Raw genomic sequence first — 20,589 nt, forward strand, 5'->3', positions numbered from 1 at the left:
CATTGAAGTGCTGTAGCACCAACACGAGGGTTGGAAGTGAGCACCCAGCCCAGCATGCCTTGCAGTGGGCAAGTGGGGAGGGAAAGGAAGGGGAGGAGTATGCTTGCACTCATGCTTTGGGGGCCCAGGGGGTGGATGACCTGTGGCTGGAGGTGTTTTCACTTTCCACTTTCCCTTCTCTCCTAAACAGGAGTTTGATCAAGTTCTGTAGCCTGGCTGAACTCTGCGATGTGCTTTGCTTGACTTGGGGGCCAAGAGTCAGGAGTGCTTGGACCCACATTTTTGGATTCCCAGGAGCTGGGAGGGCATGATGAGAGGCTGTGGTTGAGTATGGAGTGAGGACACAGCTGGTTGTCAGAACGATAGCTGTTATTGGACAAGCAGTGCAAGAGAGCTCATTGAGAAAAAGTGCCAGCAAACTAAAAAAAAGGGGCAGGAGCAGTAAAGTTCTGGTTGTAAACCAGAACGACAAGTTACAGCAGTGTGTGTGGGGGTGAGGAGCAATGCAGTGTGGGATGTCTGGAGGATCAACCGGACCTGTGTCATGAAACACTTGGGGTCCAGATGTAACATCGACCCAGTTCACAGTCACATAACATTGGCCTAGGTTCAAAATAATACTTGGTTTTTCCAGGTACACTCTTGAACTGTTAAAGCCAGCTTTAAACCAGTTTAACAGGCTTGTATGTCTGCCTGCTTCATGTTTAAACTGCATCTAAACCAGTCGACGTGTTATGTGGGTCCATACCCTATGTTTGTCTAAATTCAGGCTTCAAAGCCCATACTGAGACGCATGAACAAGTGGCATCCTTTTCAGAAGTGCTGGGCAGCTGCAGGTCTCAGTGAAGTCCAAGACAATGCTGGGAAATCAGGAGTTTTGAGAAGCAGGTACTTAATTCAAGAGCCTAAGATTAGGCCCCCAGGGCAGCTATCCATGAACGCGGAGGCTGCTTCGATGCGCTGGAATTCCAGCGTTGGAGCAGACTTGATTAACCGAGTCTGCTGGAGCATGGTAATTACTGCGCTCCAGCAGCTTCCTGACTCCTGTGTATCAGCATCCCTCACCTAAAAATGGTGGCGGGAGTGCTTGAACTAAAGCTCATCGAACGAGCTTTATTTCAAGCGCCCCCACTGCCATTTTAAGTGCGGGGATGCTGATACATGAGACACTGCGGTGCTTTAATTAAAGCGGCTTTTGGAGCTGCTCTAATTACAGCGCTGCTCCCCATCCCTGGAGCACGTGTAAAAATGCCCCCAGCTTTTGAAAATCTTAGGCATGGTTTCTAAGGCTAAAGGGGAAAAGCCTAAGGAAGCAAAGCTCCAAACTATCTAAAGCCATCTCTAAAACTTGCAGTGTCCTCATACAACCTATAAGTATGCTGAACTGAAGAACTGATATTCATGGAGTTCTGGTTTATGAAAATGTGAAAAACTGATATGTTGAAGCATGAAAAATGCAGTTGTTATTGCCTTTTAATTCAGCACACCACATAGCCTGAAGACCTTCAGCATTTTCACTGAACTAATTCACTCTTACACACGCAAGTTCGGTCTGTGAGTTCAGTGCATGTATATTAATGCTACAAGTATCAGAATAGATGAAGATGCCAATGGCTTGTTTGTTACTGAATGAATGAAGTACGAAGGAAATATCTGGTTAGAAACCAGTGCTAATTTCTCTTCTTTTGCGCTAAGGCTTCTTGCAGATGTTAAACCCCCCAGACAAACAGCGCTTTACTTTGAAGTCAGCGCACTCCTGCGCTGAGCCCAGCACGTGCCCAGAAGAGGCATCATTGCATTACTTGGACCCGGCTTTCCCAACGTCTCTATAGATCTGGTGCTTTAGTGGGGCTTTTTTGATGCTTTAATATAATAGCTGATTAAATCAACTTTAAATAAAAGCATCAAAAAGCCCTGCTGATGTGCCCAATCTATACAGATGTTGTGGAGCTGGTTGAAGTAATGTGCTTCTGCTTCCAGTAAAGCGCATTTGTTTTGGGTTTGTTTTTTTTTAACATCTGCAAGCAGCCTCAGTTTTCATGTGTCATTGGGTGCATCTACACGTGCGCTTTACTGCAGAGCAGACTAATTAGTCCGCAGTAAAGCATCACCATCTATATGTGCGCGGTGTTAGGGTGCAGTAAATGAAATAAGTCTGCTATAAGATAGTACTGTTGGGGACAGTATCTTATGGTGGAGTCATAGGTGCTGACTTTTATTTTTGCCAGGAGGGAGGGCCTAAGATGATGCACATGTGGAAAGTTTTATGCATTTCAGGTGACAGCTCTCTTCCCGAGGGGGTCAGGGCCTTTGGGCCCCCACGTACTCGGCACCTCTGAGCAGAGTACTTACACGTGCTGAAATGCACGTGTAGGTGGTGACAGGGGCCGGCTGGGGCACAAGGTTGCTAATGTACAGGGGCTGCCCTTGTGCCCCAGCCAGTTACCCTCGTGCCCGATGCCGCCACCTGGAGCCCAGAGCTGACCCACTGGGCCTCCTGCCAGCCTGGGGCTGCGTTGCTCCGGCCCAAAGTGCCGCAGTCCCAGGTGCATGTGTAGATGCTGCGCCTGGGAGCAGTTGACTCTGGCGTGAACTATGCCAGAGTTTATTGCTCCACCTTAATTGCACACGTAGATGCACCCACTGATGCTGCAATTATACCCGAGGATATAGTAGCCCTATTTTTACTGCTTAGTCCTCCCTCTAACTTAGGGCTCTTCTTTGCTGACATTCACAGTCGTTTTAGTCATTAGATGCTAAAAGACGATATTCAACTGACAAACATGTTTATTTTTTTCTAAATGTTGCAGTTTTTCACTGGAAATTAAGATTGGGTAGCTTCTTGTTTACAAGACTGAAAAGAAACCCACTGGCCTTCAATTACGGACTGTATATTGATGGTGCACAGCAGTCAAAAGTGTTATATGAAATAGCAGTAGGGGATGACCAGGCCTGATAGGCTATGTTTTTCGCAGTGGGTTACCAATCATGCCATGAGGAGCTCTTCGGGATACTTCACTTTCTCAAAAAGCAGTTCACTTGTCTTCTGCTACAGGATAGATTTGTGGCTACATTAGTTTTCAGACTGCTGGCAATTCTCTTTTTTCCTAAAGCAACAGAACTTTCTCAGCCGTCACCGCGGCAATGAATCTGCCATAGTCCCACTGCATCATTCATTTGTTCTCCAGTCTTTCTGAGATATATACAATCAGGCACCGATATGAAATTTGGGATGCCAATATGTTTTCAAATAAAGGAATATATCACTTGCAGGTTAGAGACAAAATTTGATTAAATTGTTTTCATGCTGTGAACACAGTCTTAAAATGGCTGCTGTCTTCCAGTATTCACTGCTTAAGTCCCTCGTAGCTGCTGCTTAAATTAATATAATGCGACACTGTGACACAGATGCTTTCCTGAAATGATGGGTGATTTTTAGGTACCTTCATTTTTGGGTGCCCGACTGATGACGCCAATACATTGCAAGTGCTATAATATGCTGGTTTTTTTTTAAACTCTGCCTCCTGGATTAATTTGATTATGTGAGCATCTCCATTTTAATTTAAAAATAGTTTCTAGTTCTCCTGCTTGCTGAGATAAACTTGAAAAGGTGATTCTGGTGCCCAGGCAAATACAGAGAACTCAAAGACAATGTTTTAAAAAAAAAAAATCTTATGATTTTCATACTGCCTCGTGACTGCTTGGCGTTGACATTACTGAGACACTTGAGAGACCCTGATTTTCAAAAGGTTGGTGATCAGCACTTTCTGAAAGTCAAATCCCTTTCAGCCTTTGGAAACAGAGGACTCAACATCATTAGTCATTTTTGAAAGTCTTAGCCTAGAGCTCCATTAAATTAAATGTTGACAGCTCAAATTATGCATAATGCCTTGCACAGGCCTCTATACTGTAAATCTCACTCTTGGTGCAACTTTCATTTGACCAGACATAAAGTACCAAAAGAGTTCTTGGATGGAAGTGGATGTAATACAATTTTAGGTGGCCCTTTGATTTTTAATGTTTAAGGAAAAAAACAGTTATTTTCTAATGAATATACATTATATTTTGTTGATTGGTCTGGTAAGTGCTGTTAAATTTGTGGCAATGCTTTTATTAAGGAATCTCAGTTAATGGAAGTGTTTTTGTTTTTTTTTTAAAAGAATAATTGAGCTCTAGTTTTTCTCTAGGCTTATGCATAATAGCTGTACAGTCAAATAGTTTAAAAATGAATTAAAAAGCAAATGCAGTCCACCCAGGCTTCTTAGAAAGGAAGTAATTATAAATAATCTTTAGCATTCTAACTTTTTTCAGTGTTATTAATATTTAGTATTGACACGCTACCATCGGTGCGATGCTTTGCAGCCTATTGAAATCAGCTGCCTCCTTTCCTCCAAGAAGATAGTAAGCTGAAGTCCCAGTCCCCAGCTGGATCTATATGGGTGGAACTCCAGTGGATTCAATGGTGCTTTGCACAAGGACACTCGTTGATGGGGATCTACACATGGAAGACAGTGAAAATGGACAGTGAAATGCAAAACATTCAAGAATATTGATATATTTTTTAGTATCTGTGGGTTAAATCCTGCCCTCCATTTGTTGAGATGCAAGGTGGAGAAAGGGTATAAGTGGACACCGGCCAGAGTCGTCCTTTGCGGGGTGGGAATTGGGACGACTGTCCTGGGCCCCATGCTTTGGGGGCCCTTGCGGAGCTGGGCGGGAGCCAGGCAGAGTGGCCACAGCCCTGCCCCTCACAGTGTTAAAGGCTGATTTGCCCCGGACCCCGCACCCCTCTACGGTCGTCTCTGACTCCGGCCCAAACCCAACTCTACCTTTTGATGTATATCTTACCAAACCGAGAAGAAGGAAGGCCTCCCCCGTATAGCCTGGCAGTCAGGGCACTTTTCAGGGGAGTAGGAGAGATAGGTTCAAGCACCTTCTGGCTCAGGGCTGCCTGGACTCCAGCTCTCCCATTCCCGAGGGCAGGCAGCTGCCCTAATCTCAGGGCGGGTCAGAGCACAAAGTTCAGTCACTATAGACTGCTGAGGCTGATTTGCATTTGTGTCATAGGTACATTTCTCCCCATAAAGGCATGGTTGCTTCTTGTGTTCTGGAACAATTAATTTCTTCCTCAGCACACTGTCCAGATTTGGGCCTTGATGGCCAAGGGGATCATCAGAAGGCATGACTATTGTGTCTTTTTGTACTGCAAGCACATACTTAACTAGATCTGATTTCTCCAAGCTGCCAAATGCAAAATTGGTGTCACCTCCTTAGGTACCACAATGCATAGGAGTCTATATACTCTATTTTTATATTGGATGCTAGCAGTACATCTCCCTCTCACTGGCATATTTGTTCCTGAATGGCCAGTTATTTTGATGTTTGTTGTACTCACTTTGGGTTTTAATTTTAATTTTCTCTGTTTACGGTCTGGTAAAATATTAGCCTGAGCTCCAGCATCCAGTTTAAATTAAATCCTCACTGCCACACATTTGTATTTTCACAGACCTGCATCTTGCATATTGTTCCTTGTACTTCCACTGGCAAAATCCAGTTCCTCTCAGTGATTTTGCTTCATCCTATCATATCTATATACAATTTTTCTGATATGGTTTCAGCTGTAGGCACTTGAGGCTTTTGTGCTTGGGATCTGCAGCATCTAGCAAAATGGGTCCTCTTGTTGAAGTTAAAACAGAGTGCTGTGAATGCAGCACACCATTTAGGGCCATGAGCGCCGTGTGCCCCCGGAGGCTGGGGGTGGGGCACGGCAAGCTGCTGCAGGTGGCGATGGCACTGCCGGCGGTGGGAGTGGGGTGGAGGCAAGTGGGGAACTGCTGCAAGCAGTTGCAATGCTGTCAGTGGCGGGGGCCGGTGTCCGGTGACCTCTTTCAGACACTGCCAGCAATATCGGTGGGGGGCAGCATCGATCGTGAACTGCCCGCAGACGCTGCCAGTGGTGTCGGTGGCGAGGGGGTGGCGGGCCGTTTTACAGGTGGTGCACTGCCACGCGGCGCCAATGTTTAGGGCCATGGGGCCTTCCACACTTGCTGCACAAGTGGCTGTTTACTCTCCCTCCCGTAGTCTCTTTGCCAGTGGAAAAGCCCACCTGTGAGCTGGCTTCTTCTGGCCACAATCTTTCATGCCAACTGCAGGGACTATTCCTTTTGGATCTGCAGCCTGAGCCTTCAGTTTCTGCTTCCCTGCACGTTGCACATTTTGGATACCCTTTTTCGAGCATCCCTCCATCAACAGCCTTTCTTGTAATGCAGTGTCTGCAATGCCACAAAGAATCGTCTCTCCAATGAGACACTGTCAAGTTCCCAAAAGCACAAGCCTTACTCAGTCCCGTTAATTTGGTACATACCCATCTATACTTTCTCCTCTTGTCTGCACATAAACCATTTGTGTCTTTTAAGAGTCTTATCTTTTTTTGGCATGCAGCACTACTCAGATTTGGACAGTATTTTACTTAATTTCATATTTTGACCTTTTTCCAAGGTAAAGGTGTTATAAACAGCCAGCACTTCCTCCCACACATCATGCAAGAGGTTTAAGGATGTGACTTTGTGATTTTTCTTTTCTGCCTCTGGGGCTGTCAGGTACCACTTAGATCTTTGTCTGAACTCCTGTTTTCTGCTGCAATGCCTGACATAAGAAGGGCAGATAGAGGTTGCAAAACTTCCATGACTAATGGTCCTTTTACATAACTCTGCAAGCAGCTCATTTAGAGGCCTTTATCCTTCCACGTGGCTGCGTTGCTCCACTTGCTCTCAGTTTCCAACTTCTGGTTCAATTTGGAGCTCAAATTTTGTCAAATTCTTTCTCATTTGCCACTCCTGACACCATGTCGTGATCACCGGGTTCACTAAATGCAGGCATACATGAATGAGAAGTACTAAAATAACACATTTTATTGTGGCACTGTAGGCAAGCTTCTGCAGATCCTTTGTCTGACTATAACTGGGCGAAATGAGGGGCCGTCTCCCAATTCCCTGCTCCCTCAGTCTCCTGTTAGATGCATCGCTACACAGACCGTACGTGGTTTGGTTAACAGAAGTTTTGTAGCAAAGGATTCTCTTTGCTCCTGTCTCAGCAGCAGAGCAGAATTGGCCTGCGTGAGCCACAAGTCCACCCCTTTTTGGCCATACGGTTTTGAATCAACCTTTCGTTGGAAGGAATATTAAGAACAAGAACAAGAAAGGAAAGGAAAGACAATGTTATTCCTCCCACTGATTTTTTTTTTCCCTTTTACAGTCACATTTTCCCAGAGGTTTAACTGGGAAATGATGTGGTGGCTGGACAAACAGAGCTAGCCCTTATGCCCCATCCCAGTTGGTGCTTGGGGCTGGTGCTCCGCTTTCCCACCTCTGCTTACCAACCTGCATTTTCCTTTAAAACAAAATGAAGCTTCCTCTCTCGGTTAACCAAAACACGCGAAAACGAGTGACTTACCATGCGGGGAAATCTATGAAAGGAGAAACCCAAAACGCTGCGCAGGGTGCAGAATCAACAAATGAAAAAACAAGGCATTTTTTTCTTTCACTCCCATCTCTTTTATTCGAGGAATTCCCAGTATTACCTGCAGCAAAACAAGTAACAAGTTTTTAGATAAAAGTATCTTTTAAGAATTCACTTCAAAAAGTCTGTTTTTAAGTTAACGATGTCTCCTTAATATTATTCTTCTATACTTAATAGGGAATTGATAATAGCAATGAGATGTGCAGACCTATGTCCCCCTTAAATAGGGTGACTATATGGTACAATGTGAAATCCGGGACCCTGTTGTCTTCCTCGCTCCTCTGCCTCTTCCCCCCCCAGCTACTGCAGGCAGAGGCGGGGTGGGTCACGACTAGTATTACTATTCAGGCAGCTAAAGAGTCAATGGCCCGGTAATGGCCCATTTCACAGGTGTTAACAATCCCCTTTTTAATAGTCATTCTACTAATCAAGGTAACCTATTAGGGCAATTTTGCTGTCTGCTAGGGCTTCCTATTTCACAGCTTGTGCCTGGGATGCTCATTTTAATTTTTGCCTGGCCTCCAAAATCCAGGACTGTCTTGGCCAGTCTGGGACGTATGATCACTCTGGCCTTAAGCTCTTCAGTCCAGTTCAGTCTGAGCTACAAGTTGTTCCTTTTTCACTATTTCACACAGGGCAAAGCAAGAACGAGGAACGGTAGAGCAGTAGATAAGGACTCTCACTATGGCTCTGTTCATGCATATTCAGTTCGCATCTGAGGTGGCCTTGGACACGCTCAAATTTAATTTCTGACAAGAAAAACTTTTTAGTGCAGAGAAGTGTTACTGTTTTTTGAATTGCCTTGTTGTTGTGCAAGTCTTATTATCTTTGAGTGCCCGGAGCGTAAAGCTTACTTCTTTCTTTCTAGACAATGGAAATTACTTTCTTTGAAAACCCACACTCAAAATGTTTATTCTGCGCTATATCTCCAGGAGGGTCAGGTGACGTCGGAAACCTTTAAAACACAATGTCCGCAAGAAGGAAAGCTAATTGTATTATTCTCTAGGATATTTCAAATAGAAGGGAAGAGTGATTCTCCCACTCAGGAACCATTCTTTTCAGATGAGTACTGCCCACCTTTTAAAGGAAAGGTTTAGAGCCAACCTGCTATTTGAAATGATAACCACTGCACACAGCATGTGTTTCATTTACTCTTTTAATTGTTGCAGATATCAAGGATGGCATAGAGTTAGTTGATTTGGATCTGTTTTTTTGGTTCATTTCCCTCAGACTTAGGAGATTACTTTGATTATAAAAACCATTAACTAGAGAGGTTCAATTTTTAGGAACTTTGACCATAGAGGTGTTACCTTTCGTCCCATGAATGGCTATGTCACCTCACCTTAGAACAGCTCTTACTTGCACAGGGCACAGGGCTTTCAGTCTTTTAAAATAACAATTCATTTAATAGGTTCTCACCCTCCAATTGCCTGACTTTTCTCTTCCATGTCTGTATATGTGTGACCCAAACTGGGATTACTTTTGTGATACACCTGACTGCTAATGGAAAATGTTCCTTGTAAAGAATTCATAAATCAATACACTATCCCTGGTTCAACTTGGTTTGCTCACAGTTAGGTTTTTCACTATATAAAGCATAATAATCAATATGACAAGGTCCTATGGGACTGCACTCTGAAAAGTGGTTACCAAATGGAAAGCTATATCTTGGGTTCATGCTTCTTTATCTATTTCTATTGCCATTAGCAATAACTCTCGCATAAGTATATGACCAGGTGTTGATATCCAGAAAGAAATATCCACAAGGAATTTTCTGGCATTCGATCCTTTATGTTTAATTTTATAGGTTCAAATCATCTCTGGGGGGTTGTGCCTAGAATGGGAGTTTTCTGCTCCTGGGGAGATACCCTACCCATAAGTTATTGGACCAAAGGATGGGAAGGTCATCCCATCCTCACTAGTATTGCTTTTTCTTCAATCTATATTGGCTGCTTCAGGGAGAGAATGAACAATGAAATAATCAACAACAAACACCACCATAACAGCCTCTCCCTCTCGGAGAGAAGGGCCGTCGAATCGCTGAGATCCAGCCACCAAACCAGGAGATAAAGGAGGACCTATAGTCATCTTTAACCATGAAGACTACATAAAAGAAGCCACCAGACAACTCTCTGACACCGCCTACTATGAAAAAATGGAGGAAGTTCCAACTCCTCTTTTCACCTTAAAACTCAAAACCACCATTAAATCATTTCCATCTGAACTACAAGAAAAACTACAGAACGTGATCCCCGTATTATGCAGTCCAAGGACTTTTTACACGCTCCCTAAAATCTGCAAACATGGGAACAGAAGCAGACCCATAATATCCAACTATGCCTAACTGAGGAAATATCAGATTTCATTGAATCTATCCTAAAACCTCTTGTCACCCAAAGAGCAAGTTTTGTTCAAGACACAAAAGACTTTCTACAAAAACTTAAAAACATAGACCACGTTTCCAGCAATACCCTCCTAGCCACTGTAGATGTTGCCAGCTTGTATACCAACATCCCACACCAGGTTGGCATCCAAACCTGCCTTACATATCTACAAGAGCAAGATTACAACTTAGACTACAGACTTAAGGATATTTTTGAACTTATGCACTTCATCCTCATGCACAACAACTTCACGTTCAATAAGCAACCCTTCCTCCAGACCATGGGCACTGCAATGGGCACCAAACTAGCCCCAGAATATAACAACCTTTTTATGGCCCACCTGGAAGAATTCCTCAAGAACTGCACCATCAAACCTATCCTATACCTAAGATATATAGGTATCATCTCCATCATTTGGACCTAAAACCTGCAATCTCTGATTGATTTCCATCACAAATTCAATAATCATCATCCCTCTATCAGACTATCTCTTGAATACTCCAGCACCAACATTTCCTTTTTAGACACTATGATCAATATCCAGAATGATAAAATACAGACCACTGTGTATGAGAAACCTATGGACCAGCATACATATCTACACAGAACCAGCAATCACCCTCAACACACCAAGAAAGCTGTAATATACAGCCAAGCCCTCCAGTACCACCGAATTTGCACTAAGGAGAACATCCGTGATTGTCATCTTGCAAATCTCAAAGGGCTTTCATCCAACAAGGACACTCCTCCAGAGAGAGAGATCACACTTTTGAAAGAGCCAGCTGGATACCATGTGAAGAACTGCTGCAGTACAAAAAGAAAATCCCCATGAATTGCACACCATTAATTATGATATACCATCCTTCCCTGGAGCCTATATGGGAAATCCTCAAACAATTGCAACCCATACTAGAAGACCCAATTCTTAAAGAGATCCTTCCAGAACCACCCATCCTCGCCTTTAAACAAGAATTGAACCTCATCAACCTCATCACCAAAAACAAACTTCCTGTGGCCCAAAACTCACTGAATGGATCCAGGCTATACCATGACAAGAAATGTAAAACCTGCCAACACATCTCCACCAATCCCACAATAACTACACCTCACAACAGAACCATCACCATTCCTGGATCTTACATCTGCATCTCCAGAAATGTGATACATCTCATCCTGTGCGCTAAATGCCCTGATAGAAACTATGTAGGAGAAACTAAACAACAACTGCGTACCAGTATGAACGCACACCGAAAATCTGTCAAAGACAGATACCAATACTGAATTGCCTGTGGGTGCACATTTCTCACAATTTCTCCAATCTTTCAGTTCTAATCCTCAAAGTGAACTTTATAAAACACCTTTCGTAGATGAGCCTGTGAACTTCACTTCATTAATCTACTGGATACAAAAAACCATGGACCAAATATAGACATTGGATTTATGGCACATTATAGCATGCTTGCCATCTGATAACTCCAGGTAACCTCTCTATGTTTTACCAGCCTATCACCAGATCAATGTTCTCACCTACTTGTCTTACACCTATTGTCTCCCATTGCCTCTGGTCCTCACTGCCACACATTTGCATTTTCACAGACCTGCATTTTGCATTTTGGCTTCTATTCCACCATGGAGAACACAAAAGACTAGCAGACTCTCCCTGTGCCTGAAGAAGGGTGTTTGTGCCCAAAAGCTTGCAAACAACAATTTTTTTCCAATTATTTAGTTGATCTAATAAAAGATATCACATTTACCGAAAGAATGCTGTGTGCCTTTTCTTCAGCCTCACTTTCAGAGGCTTACATACAGTTACATGACATGCAACTGGCAAGGAACAAAAAAGGCAATAACAAGCAATTTTACAAGTATGCCAGAAGTAAGAAGACCAGAGAAACCATAGGTCCCTTATGCAGTGCAGAAGGCAATCTGTTAATGGATTATGCAGAGATCTAGTTATGGATGATGCAGAGAAGCCTTCTAATGCCTTTTTCACTTCAGTCTTCACAAATAGGGGTGGTTATCACAGGATGAGTGCAGCTGGCAGCAAAGATGGGGAAGAGGACAAAGAACTTAGAGTAGAGGAAGAACAGGTTAGGGATTGCTTAGAGAAGATTGATGCTTTCAAGTCAGCAGGGCAAGATGGGATACACCCAAGGGTACTGAAGGAATTGGCTGAGGTAGTTTCAGAGCCATTGGCTATCCTCTTTCAGGACTCCTGGAGGTTGGGTGAGGCCTCAGATGATTAGAAAAAGGTAAATGTAGTACCCATCATTAAGAAAGTGCAGGAGGAGGATCCAGGGAATTACAGACCAGGCAACCTGACCTTGATACCTGGAAAGTTCATGGAGCAGGTCATCAAGGACTCTATTGTGAAGCCCCTAGGGGAGAACAAGGTTATCAGGAAGAACTAGCATGGATTCACTAAGAGCAAGTCATAGTGTGTGGATCACACACTTCAAGAAGGATGCGGATAGATTGGAGAGGGTCCAGCACAGAGTGATAAAAATGATTAGGGGCCTGGGAAGCAAGATTTAGAGGCCTGGGAAACAAGCAAGAGGAAAGGCTGAAAGAACTAGAGCTATTCAGTCTGAAGAAGAGAAGACTGAGGGGGGTGGGGGTGCGATAACTGAAGGACGCTTACAGAGAGAATGGAGATGGGCTTTTTTCTGTGGCTATAGGGGACAGGACTAGGAGCAATGGCCTGAAGCTGCAGCAGGGGAAACTTAGGATGGATAGTAGGAAGACCTTTTTGGCTACGATGGTGGTCAAGCATTGGGACAGGCTTCCTAGAGAACTTGTGGAATTGCCATTCTTGGAAATGTTCAAGAACAGGTTGGACGGACACTTGGCTGGGATGGTTTAGTCATGGATGATTCTGCCTTGACTAGATGGCTCATGAGGTCCCTTCCAGCTCTACTTTCCTATGGGCCTATGGCTACCAGGGTGATCCTGTTCACCCCACAGAACACATAAAGCCATAGCAGAACCTTTAAAACATGCTCAAAAGCCAAGCAGAGCTGTGTAGCTAGAAATAGGAAATAAAATATGACCAAAAATGTCATAAAGATCAGATCTTGAGATAAATATCCCCCCCTCAAACAGCCTCCTAACATTACCCAACTCATCATCACGGTCACGGCATCACCTTTGCCATCAAGAATCAGCTCTCAGTCAACTTATGGAGTTGTCTGTGGGCATTAACGAACATCTTATGACCCACCGTCTTAAGCTCAGCAACAACCAGTATGCCACTCTCATCACTATGTGCGCTCCAAGGCTTAATGTTGATGATGATGACGTCAAAGAACGGTTCTACTCCAACCTTGATCAGGTTCTGACTAATACTTGCAAGGTGGACAAGTTCATTTTCTGTCATGACTTCAGCGCCAGAGTTGGACATGACCTGGAGCTCTGGAATGGCACCATTGGGAAGAAAAGAGTATGAAAAGCCAACTCCAGTGGTAAGTTTCTGAGCATATACGCAGAGCACTGCCTTGTCATCACATCTTCTGACACAGTGACAAATACAAGACAACCTGGAGACACCCTCACTGTAAGCCCTGGCAGATCACTGGAAAATCTTTTGGGAAGATCACTGCACAAATGCCAGCATCCTTGTGTTACCAGCATTGAGTTAGTGAACCTCAAGCACCAACTTTGCTGGATGGGACATTGTGTGCAGATGTTTGACTCTCAACTCTCAAAACAAGTGCTCTATTCCCATCTTCATAATGGCCTGAGATCTTGCCATGATGGCTAGAGGAACTACTACAAGAACACATTGAAGGCGTATCTCAAGAAAATGGATGCTGACATCAAGAGCTGGGAGGAGCTAGCTGCCAACTGACCTCAATGGCACTGCAGCCTCAACCAATCAGCAGCCCATTTTGAGGTAAAATGTCTTGCCCTCAAAGCAGAGAAGATAGTGTGGAGGAAGGAAAAGGAGAGGAATCCCAGCCTGCAGCCTACTCTTCCCTGCAGAAAGACCTGCAACTTGTGCAGATGGATGTGTGGCTCAAGGATTGGACTCTTAAGTCACCTCAAGACCCATTAATGAGCCGTGGTGGAAATCATCATTAAATTGAAGGACTGCTATGACAATGCTACAGAATATGTTTTGGAACTGTATCTGTTTTCAGCCCAGCACGGCCATCCTGGCACATAAATGTGAGACCCCTGGGTTAAGTTTTAGAAAATTGAAGTAGCGTTCAAATCAGATGCATTGCATGAATTCCACTTATAGCAATACTTCTAAAATCTTAAAACAGTGAGGTATAGGCAACCCGTAAAGTTAAAATAGAAGAAGCTATATATCTTTGTTATTGAAATGATCCCTGCTGAGTAAATGTGACATTAGAATATGATGCATGATCTTTCAATTTAGCTACCTGTTTGCTAGCGTGGAAAGAAGTCACAATTCACATGCGTGATCATGCCAAAAATGGCTTGTAATTCAACAGGAACAGTCAAACCAACAATATAAGATGGTATTTTCCCTGCTTTGTCTGTGTATGCAAGGACATGCCTCTCAAGAATGCTTCATTCCTGGTTGGGATTATTATTATATTCCTGTTTATATGGGGCTGTCCATATGCGTCAGTTTAGAAATAGACACATCGCCCTAAATATGAAACTGAAGTGCTTCTTCAGTCGATGTCCTTGGGAGGCATAGGGCTCTGAAGCAGACTGTGAGACTGTCAAATCACAGAGGTCAGTGGAGTGACACAGGTGTTCAAATGGGATACGTCGGTGTTAATGAAAGTGAATTGCTCTATTTTCCCCTGCGGGTGAATATGCAAAAAGTGACCTGCTCCAAAGAGTTGTGCCACAGAATCTTGATTACTAAGAATTCAGGATCTCCTAAAGTTATTTTAACAAGACTATTTGTGTTTCCATGACAATTAGATATTCTATTGTGCTTAGACCCTTCTTTTTCTTTTCTTCTAGCTAAACACCACGTCAATGGAAACAGAATGGTTGAACCTTTCCCAGAGGGAACACAGATGGCTCTATTTGGTAAGATATCAAGTCTAAAAGAGAAGCACTAAACTGCATGAAGGTAACCTGTGCCAAAATCCTTGATTTCAGCATGAGTCCTTAGGGTTTCACAATCTGGACTGTAATTGCCATTCTTGAATTATCACACCCAACAGAAGCCAGGCACTGTTGATTTTGGTAGCAATCTATGTCCAAAAAGGTGTGTGCATGTATGTTTTCCCTGTTTATGACAAACAGAATATTTCATCCTTTTTGAAGTGTCTTGTATAAATACACTGTAGAAATTATTTATATTTGATTGTTCTTGTGACATAATTCATTGCTTTACGTATACATTTGCTGATGATTTGTGACTTGAGGCCTCAAGTCATCGAAGTCCCTTGGGTAAAGTCAAATCCGGACACAGGCTTGGGTGAACTGGGTGGGCGCCCCGAAAATGGTAATTTTTTCCCGTTGTCCAATTATTCTTATCATTATCTCTGGCGAAGGAGGGCCCGATACTAAAAGCTTGCCTGGGACTGCCAGGAGTCTGGGTATGGTACTGGGTAGAAAACTTTATCTACTCTATTTGCATAACTCTTCCTGTTGATTGGTCTCTTCCCTCTTTCATTACTAAAGACCAGACTCCAGTGTCTTTACTTACACTACTCTGTATCTTTGAACTTAAATAACTGCACTATATTTTCCTTAGCCAGGAGAGGAGAATATGCAAGCAGATACACTCTGCAGGAGATCTGGGCAAACTTTTTCAGCACAACTTTTTCCAGGCAAAAATGGTGATTTGGCAGCACCAGAATGTTTTGCAAATTGCTGGCAGCTTTACTCTCAGTTTAAAAAATAAGAAGCTGAAATATTTTCTTTTGACATTTTTTAAATGAATGTTTCCATTTTTCTGTTCAGAATTACTTTTTTTCTTAACATTTCCTTTATTTAAAAAACATCAGAACTGTTAAAAATACTTGAACTCAAAAAGCATCGTCTTAAATGTTCCTTCAGACCGAAGACAATTTTTAGCTGACCCATCGGGCAACCAGGGATAAAGATAAGTGGGACTGAGGGGAGGCAAGCAAGGTAGAGGGAAGATTTCTCCGTGAGATGGGGCAATGCTCTAGCTTGTGCTTCTGCTCCCAGTAGAGCAAAAGCTTTATTCAGTTAATAGTAGGTATAAGGAGCAATGGGTCAGCTTTTAAGATGAGGACTGAAGAGTGCTCTGGGCAATGCCTTGCCTGTGGCCTGCTGGCTAGAGTACTTCACTATGAAACTCCCTCCAAGTGAACCTACGTCCTCTGTTCCCTTGGCAAGTGCCCTTACCACTAGGACACTGGCTGAAATATAGGAGAGCCCTTGCTGTGCTACCCAGGTGCACTTCGGTTTGTCAGGCAGAAACAGAATCCCAAACTCTACATAAGTGCCACAACCTGCAGTTATGGGGATAAGTAAGTGGCATTTAGGCACATCAATTGAAATGGGGTTTAACCCTTAGCGGCTATTTCTGCCTGGCATGGTGTTGTTGGAGACAAGACTTTATTCTTTCATCCCAATTTTTTTTAGGATGATTAAAGGAAAAAACTAACTCTTTTGGTACTATCAGAGGAGCCTCTTCAACCTGACGCTTGAACCTAGTTTTTACAATGTTAAAAGTCCACTTTTTGTGGTCCTGTCTAAACTGCTTTAAAACACTTGGTTGTCAAAAGGGCCTTTTTCATCCCATACGGTAGTATATAAGGATTCAGCCATTTCAAAACCTCACTTCTATGCCTAAGATGGTCACAAATTTTAATCTGTCATAGTGCATCGGCTTCTCTATGTTCTTCCCCAGATTTTGAATTTTCTCAGAGGAATCCTCTTTACTTAGCTATAAAGGGAGCTTGTGCTATTTATCTGGACATGATGAAGCCCTTCAGAAAATCTAACAGATTTAACTTGTTGCCCATGGGAAATTGTGTAAGGGGCAATGAACCAGAAAACAGACTCTTTATCGCTGTATTAAGACATGTATTGAGCATTGTTATACTCTAACCAGAAAATTAATACATCTTGGTTTAAAAACATACTCCACTAAGACCACAACTGCCTGTGTAGTTTATCTGAGACCAGTTCTTAATGTAGAGATTTACAAAGCAGCAAGACGGGGTTCTGTTCTTACGTCCATTAAGGCTTGTTTCTTGGACTTGGCGTCATACTCTGATGTGTGTTGTTACAGTCTCTTTGGCCACATCCACGTGAGCGGGAATGTGCGATTTGTGGAGACACAAAACACATACGACACCCATGGATCCATTCGCTGCGCTGCATATTTGCAGCACAGCAGCAAAATTAGATACCAGGAAATCCTGGTATCTAAAAAACTGCAAACAAAAGCATGGCAGCGCACACGGCAGCAGCATGCACTGCCCGAAACTGGAGTCTGGCCAGCCAGAGCCATGCTCCAGCTGCCAGCCAGGCTCTGTGCACCCAGATCACCGCTGCTACAGCCTTGGGAGGCCCCCACGACCCCAGGTAAAGCTTTTGGGGCCACCCAGGAGCTGGCTCAGCCTCTGTACCCCACCTGGGGCAATTTGCCACATGCCAGAGCACACATGCAGGGGCGTTCCCTGGGGACAAGTAGCAGCAGCGCAACTATTTGCCACTGCTGTTTGTCCCCGGGGAAATGCAAGTGTGTGCTCATCTGGATGCACCCTTTGTGCTTCTCACTCCTTGCCCACTGTGTTCTGGAGGGGGCACTGCCTGATGCAGGCTCCCTGAAAGAGGACAAGAAAAGTTTATGTACTAGTGACTACAGCTTTTCAGGAATTGCTTCTGTATTCATATAACCAGCCCATCTTCCCATTGCCTCTCAGAGTTCTTTGTATTTCAGGACCCTGCGGGTGAGGGAACAGGAACTCAGGCAGTCCCTGCTAATGACGATGACATGAGAATGCTTCTGTAATCCATAGCGGGCTATGGACACAACTGTATTATAGGGATTGGTGCTTGGAACTAGAGGCAGGAAATCCTGTAAGTGTGACTGCCTCTAGGCAGGATTCAGATAAAACAATAGTTACAAGTAAGTAACACCTCGTTCGTAAACATATCTATAAAAGAAAAGGACAAAAATCCATATGATTTACAAGTGTAACCTACTTACAGTAAATATTCCAGGGGTGCAGATAGGTTTAGACCAGGGGCGGGCAATTATTTTGGGCGGAGGGCCGCTTACTGAGTTTTGGCAAGCCATTGAGGGCCTCATGACTGGCAGCCGCGGGCAGATAAATATTAATTTTCTATATTTTTAGGGGCCCCGTGGGCTGGATAGAATGGCCTGGCGGGCCGCATCTGGCCTGTGGGCTGCATTTGGCCCACCCCTGGTGTAGACTCGCTAGTAAAGTTAATAGTATGATAGTTTTTGCAGTCTTTAATGCAATTCTATACTGACTTGAAAAAGAATCCTTTTTACCCGATTGTTTAATAGGGCTAGATAACATAACTCTAGGCCCTGAAAAGGAGCCTCAGTGACACAAATGATTCTTTTGTATTTATTTTATGATACAACTTTCCACTTTGGCCTAGGTACAGTATGTGCTCAGGTGTATGTAACGTGGTGTAATTCCTGCACGTTGTCTCATTTTCAGAGTCTCTTAAAGTTTTTAAGGAGAGATGAGAAGATTAAACTATTTTTAAGTATTGCAGTTCCATTAAAACAGTTACTCTACCATGGCTCAGCTGTATCATGTGATACAGATGCTGTTCATTAGTATAAAGAAATGCTGTTATGTCTACAGCTATGGGATACTAGATTTCCAAGGTAACACAGTGGTGGAAGATCTATTCATGCTAACCTGTTGATTTAACTTGTATCAGTCAGTTAAAGCACACCCAGCGTGGTAACGCAGGAGATACAAAGATTCCTGCACGTAATCCCAGAGGAGTTGCAATGGAATCTTATGGAATCGTAGAACAAAATCATTATGACACTTGAAGCAAGAGGGAGAAATATGCCCAGCTGCTACAGGACAACAAAACTCATCCAATAAACTGCAGTTGAGACCGTTTTGCTCCTATTTCTTTGTCTGTAAATGTTTTCATAGATTCATAGATGTTAGGGTTGGAAGGGACCTCAATAGATCATCGAGTCCGACCCCCTGCATAGGCAGGAAAGAGTGCTGGGTCTAGATGACCCCAGCTAGATGGTCATCTAACCTCCTCTTGAAGACCCCCAGGGTAGGGGAGAGCACCCCCTCCCTTGGGAGCCCGTTCCAGACCTTGGCCACTCTAACCATGAAGAAGTTCTTCCTAATGTCCAATCTAAATCTGCTCTCTGCTAGCTTGTGGCCATTATTTCTTGTAACCCCCGGGGGCGCCTTGGTGAATAAATACTCACCAATTCCCTTCTGTGCCCCCGTGATGAACTTATAGGCAGCCACAAGGTTGCCTCTCAAGTATTTGTCGCCTTTTCTAGTATTGAAACATTTTTCCCATGAACAAGTTCTGTATTAAATGGTTCACTCTTGACATAACGTAGCTGAACAAAGGTTATGTTTGAAAAGCTACTAAGGTTTTAGAAAGAACTTAGTATAGGATCCCAAATTGGCATCAGGATATAGGTGTGTGCTGAAAAATGACAGGAGTCTTCAAACAACAAAGCAAGTGTTACATTCAACATGTGAACAGTTCCATTGACTTCAGGAGGACTACTCGCATATTTAAATGTATGCATCATTTAAAATAAAGTGCTGTATTGGGTCCAGAATTTTTTTGCTAGTTTCTCTAATTACCTACCATAACCTGAATTAACATGCTATATTTCTTCATAAATAACAATCCTATAAGCATCCAAAACATTTTGGTGCCAATATTTTCACTGTAGGCTATATGCTGATCCGTCTTTTCAAGAAAAAAAAAAGTTTTGCATGGTATGTGTGTGGATGGGCTCCCTTTTTGGTGCTTGTAGTGCACAGACCTTCTTAGGGTGAGGTTCAGATAGATAATTATCTTGCTTTCTGAATATGTGACCTTACCGTGTTGCATTTGCTTGATTGACTCTACCCTTAATCATAGGTTAATTGGCTTCTTGATGGGAGAAAGATACAGCCAGAACTAAAATGGTTAATATTGGATGAGAACTGTTGTCTAAAGTAATTCTGTCACGTACAAAGGAGGCTGTTCTTAGATCTCCCTCAGTGCAAATCTTGTCTACCTTCCACATTTCCAAGCAGAAAGTTATTTTTAGGTGATTGAATCTGGAAAGTCAAAGTTCTGTTTAATAACTTAAAGGCTCAGTCACAATTATATCCTTGCACCTGTTCATATCAATATCCCTATAGAGAACTCATAGATCTCTATCTTAGCTTTACATAACAACTGCATATAGAGTTATATGCCCTATGGAACAAACAGGAGAGACCTCCATGTCTGTCTTTAATATGGTACAGTGGCAGAAATACCTGACTCGCATCTACAATATCTCTTTCACCATTGCCACTGCAACACTTGTGAAATCTGAGTCCTGCTTTCATGGGTACAGAACCTACAAGAGCACACACAAAATGCAAACCTGCAAAACTAAGAAATATATTAAAACAGTAGGGCTGTGCAAAGCTTCAGTCCCTGATTTGATTTGATTCATAGATTCATAGATTCATAGATGTTAGGGCCGGAAGGGACCTCAATAGATCATCGAGTCCGACCCCCTGCATAGGCAGGAAAGAGT

General features: G+C 43.3%; 1 protein-coding gene across 2 annotated transcripts in view; it reads left to right on the top strand.

Annotated features, from left to right (window-relative positions):
• Window positions 1–20,589, top strand: part of MSRA (methionine sulfoxide reductase A) — a 472,177-nt gene that overhangs the window by 199,769 nt on the left and 251,819 nt on the right. For both annotated transcript variants that reach the window (XM_006028148.3, XM_025209513.1), the window contains exon 2: window positions 14,850–14,918. In XM_006028148.3, coding sequence (XP_006028210.1) covers window positions 14,850–14,918 — 69 coding nt within the window. The remainder of the gene's footprint in view (window positions 1–14,849; window positions 14,919–20,589) is intronic.

The sequence above is a fragment of the Alligator sinensis genome, unplaced genomic scaffold (assembly GCF_000455745.1).
Source record: "Alligator sinensis unplaced genomic scaffold, ASM45574v1 scaffold393_1, whole genome shotgun sequence".
Taxonomy (NCBI): domain Eukaryota; kingdom Metazoa; phylum Chordata; order Crocodylia; family Alligatoridae; genus Alligator; species Alligator sinensis.